Here is a 3,263-nt window from a genome sequence, read left to right as displayed (position 1 = left end):
TCCACCCATCCATCATTCAGTGCTCCCTATTCCAGCGTGCTTTCTACTCATGGGAACATGCAGGCGTGGGACCAGGTTCTTGTGATTAAGAAGGTGGTACTCCCCAAGCATCCAATAAAGAGGAAGTAAACACATTATTGATCTATTCAACAATCTTTAATTACGGCGAAAAATTAAAGAAAACAAACAAAAAGAAAAAGAAAAAGAAAGTGAAGTAGAAGAAGAAACACAGACAATGCAGTCAAAATTAGATAAAACATCACATGTTCAACTCTGTCTTTCTAGATTCAGCCAGCGTATATTTGCTCTCTTCTCTGTTCTTTTCTCACTGCAAATGCAAATGCTTCTCATCCTTGGATCTCAAAGTCCAATAGCTACCTAATTGACAGCTCTGTTTTTCCCAGTATAGTTCTGAAAGAATCCTGGGTTTCACACCCTATCTTCTTCTTCTTCTCGTCCTGTGTTCTTTTTCCATCAATAATGGTCCAAATTTCCATTCTGTCTTTCGCTTTCGAATCTAATACCTTTCACCCAGATCTTAATTCCTTGTTCTTTACTCTTTCTACCTGTCCAAGAATGCATTAATGCATTGGCTCACACTGTTTTCTCATCAGTCTCACACCAAAGAAGCAAAATTTTGGTAGAATGAAGAAAACCCACACGATCAAACTCGTTCTTGGACTAGCTGCAACAACTCTCTTGCTAATTCTCATACTCTTAGTCTTTTTTTTCCGCAAAAGAAGGGCGAAAAATGGTCGAGAAGATTTAGAAAATATGGACCGGAAACATGCAGATGAGGCAGAGATGGAGGACTTGATTACTTTCCAAGGGGGAGAGGACCTGACAATCTGTGACATACTGGATGCTCCAGGGGAAGTGATAGGAAAGTCCAACTATGGCACGCTGTATAAGGCGTTAATGCAGCACAGCAACAAGCTGAGGCTGCTCAGGTTTCTGAGGCCTGTGTGCTGTGCAAGAGGTGAAGAATTTGGTGAAGTGATTCGGCTGCTGGGGTGCGTAAGGCATCCCAACTTGGTGCCTCTTCTGGGATTCTACGCAGGGCCGAGGGGTGAGAAGCTTCTTGTTCATCCGTTTTACAGGCACGGCAATCTGGCAGAATTCATTCGAGGTAAGACATCCACATAGCTTGTGCCTTGTGACGTTCATTTAAAGCTGGATGTCAGAATGTTCTTCTTTTCTGTAACTTTAGTTTCTCTGCTTTCTCAGGATATAAACTGGGTTATTTTACTTTTCGTCCTTCAACGATTTTGGATTAAATGGTTTCCTAGTATTGATAGCAGTGATTCATTTTGAATGGATTGTTGATTATTGGGTTTGGATTTAGTTTCGATAATGAGCAATCCTTGATGTAGATTAGGGAAAGGAGAGGGAATTGAAATAGGAAAAGTTTATCAAAATGAAAAGGAATGAATGGCTTACTCAATCTCAAATCAGGTTCCAGAAAAAATGTTTCAGATACATTGTCATATTTCTTCAATTCTCAGCCTCAGTGCTTCCCCTGATTTTGCCTCCTTTGGCTTTAATATCTCGGATTCACTTTTATTAGGGTCTAGATGAATGTAATTTTTCAGAAGTTTATCAAAATTGATGTGGAAATAGTGGAAGAGAAAGGGTTCGTAAGATTGGTCTTCTCTTGGTGGTGGTGGTGGTGGGGGGATGATTAGCTCACCTTAACTGAATTCAGAAGGAATTTGTTTTGTCTGCATAAATTATGCACGTTTTTACAAACAACTGGATTTGGAGTCTTCCCTGCATAATTCATCTGTCGGTACCAAACTTTGTCAGTATCTCCTCTTATCTTTTTCCCTTGAAAAAGAGCTGATGATAACGCTTGTTCACCTTGTTAATTTCATCTTTCGCTTCTTCTTTTTTAATATATATATATATATACTTTCTTCTTTATCTTGCATAAACAAACATTTTGAACAGAGCAACTCTGTTTTTATATTGGCAGATGGTAATGGGGAGTCTCACAACTGGGCAAACATTTACAGCATTTCAATTGCCATAGCCAAGGGATTGGAACATCTCCATACAGGATTGCACAAGCCCATAATCCACGGAAACATCAAGTCAAGAAACATACTTTTGGATCGCAATTACCAAGCATACATGTCTGATTTTGGCCTTCATCTTCTGCTGAATGCTACTGCTGGCCAAGAAATGCTCGAAGCTTCAGCAGCTGAGGGCTACAGAGCCCCTGAGCTGATCAAAATGAAGGATGCAAGCCAAGAGAGTGATATATACAGCTTTGGGATAATCTTGCTGGAACTTCTTTCAGGAAAGGAACCAATCAATCAGGACCCAACTCCTGATGAGGATTTTTATTTGCCTAACTTCATGAGAAATGCTGTCCTTGGACATAGGATTGCAGACTTGTTCCATCCAAACATACTTGTCAGCAACATGCATGATGGTCGTCGCCAGGTTTCCGAAGAAGGCATTCTCAAATTCTTTCGGCTTGCCATGTCTTGCTGCTCTCCTTCCCCTTCTCTGAGGCCCAATATTAAGCAGATCCTTTGGAAGCTTGAAGATATTGGAAAATAAACAACTTTGGGATTTTGCAGAAAATCAAAGTCCAAGATCAGTATGATTATTGATAGACCAATTCTCCAAGATCAACATGAATGATGATGATGATGATGACATTGACGACATTGATGTATATATGAACAGTAAAAATAATACGCACGAAGCATGATGGTTGAAAATTTTGGCTATCGAACGTGGACAGTAGGATTACTGATGTTGATGTTTATGGAGAAAAAGACGCACTTTCTGGCCACCCATCAAGGAACGTAGGATTGGTCATTGGTGATTATGTTTGTCACATTTCAGAGTTCTTTATTGCCAAAAATCAGCAGCTCCAGATTGTGTAAATACTATAATCCATTGTTTTCTGCATAATGTTCCACTCCATATCTCTCTCTCTCTCTTTCAGTGTTGCTGGCATAGGAGATGGTGGGTGGGTGTGAAATGGAGTTGGTCAAGTTGTGGAGATATGAATGGATCCCGATCTCTAGCAAATGTGAGAGAGTTCTTATATGGCTTACTTGTCCGAGTAGGTACGCGGGTATAGAAACTAACAATAAAATGAAGAGAGATAATGGGAACGAGAGAAAACACAGATTTAAGGTGGTTAAGCCTATGATTTACATCCACACGTTAAAGCCTTATAGACTCTATCTTGCCTTGATATTTGATTTGAGTGTCGTGATTTAAATAATTTTAAATATAAACAT

At 39.7% G+C, this 3,263-nt stretch overlaps 1 protein-coding gene across 1 annotated transcript; it reads left to right on the top strand.

The window, feature by feature from the left end:
• The first annotated feature begins 233 nt into the window (after positions 1 to 233).
• On the top strand, positions 234 to 2,942 carry LOC133871943 (putative kinase-like protein TMKL1). The gene is made up of 2 exons (XM_062309417.1): positions 234 to 1,129; positions 1,976 to 2,942. Exons 1-2 carry the CDS (start codon positions 646 to 648, stop codon positions 2,566 to 2,568), a joined length of 1,077 nt encoding a protein of 358 aa, XP_062165401.1. The 5' UTR covers positions 234 to 645; the 3' UTR covers positions 2,569 to 2,942.
• The last annotated feature ends 321 nt before the right edge of the window (positions 2,943 to 3,263 follow it).

Source organism: Alnus glutinosa, chromosome 6 (genome assembly GCF_958979055.1).
Source record: "Alnus glutinosa chromosome 6, dhAlnGlut1.1, whole genome shotgun sequence".
In the NCBI taxonomy this organism is placed as follows: domain Eukaryota; kingdom Viridiplantae; phylum Streptophyta; class Magnoliopsida; order Fagales; family Betulaceae; genus Alnus; species Alnus glutinosa.
Note: the sequence above shows the minus strand (reverse complement) of the source record. Positions and strands in the feature narration are given on the sequence as shown.

Coding starts and splice junctions, on each gene's coding strand:
- LOC133871943 (XM_062309417.1), top strand. CDS start 646: ATGAAGAAAACCCACACGATCAAACTCGTTCTTGGACTAGCTGCAACA. Junction 1,130..1,975: donor TCTGGCAGAATTCATTCGAG/GTAAGACATCCA, acceptor TTATATTGGCAG/ATGGTAATGGGGAGTCTCAC.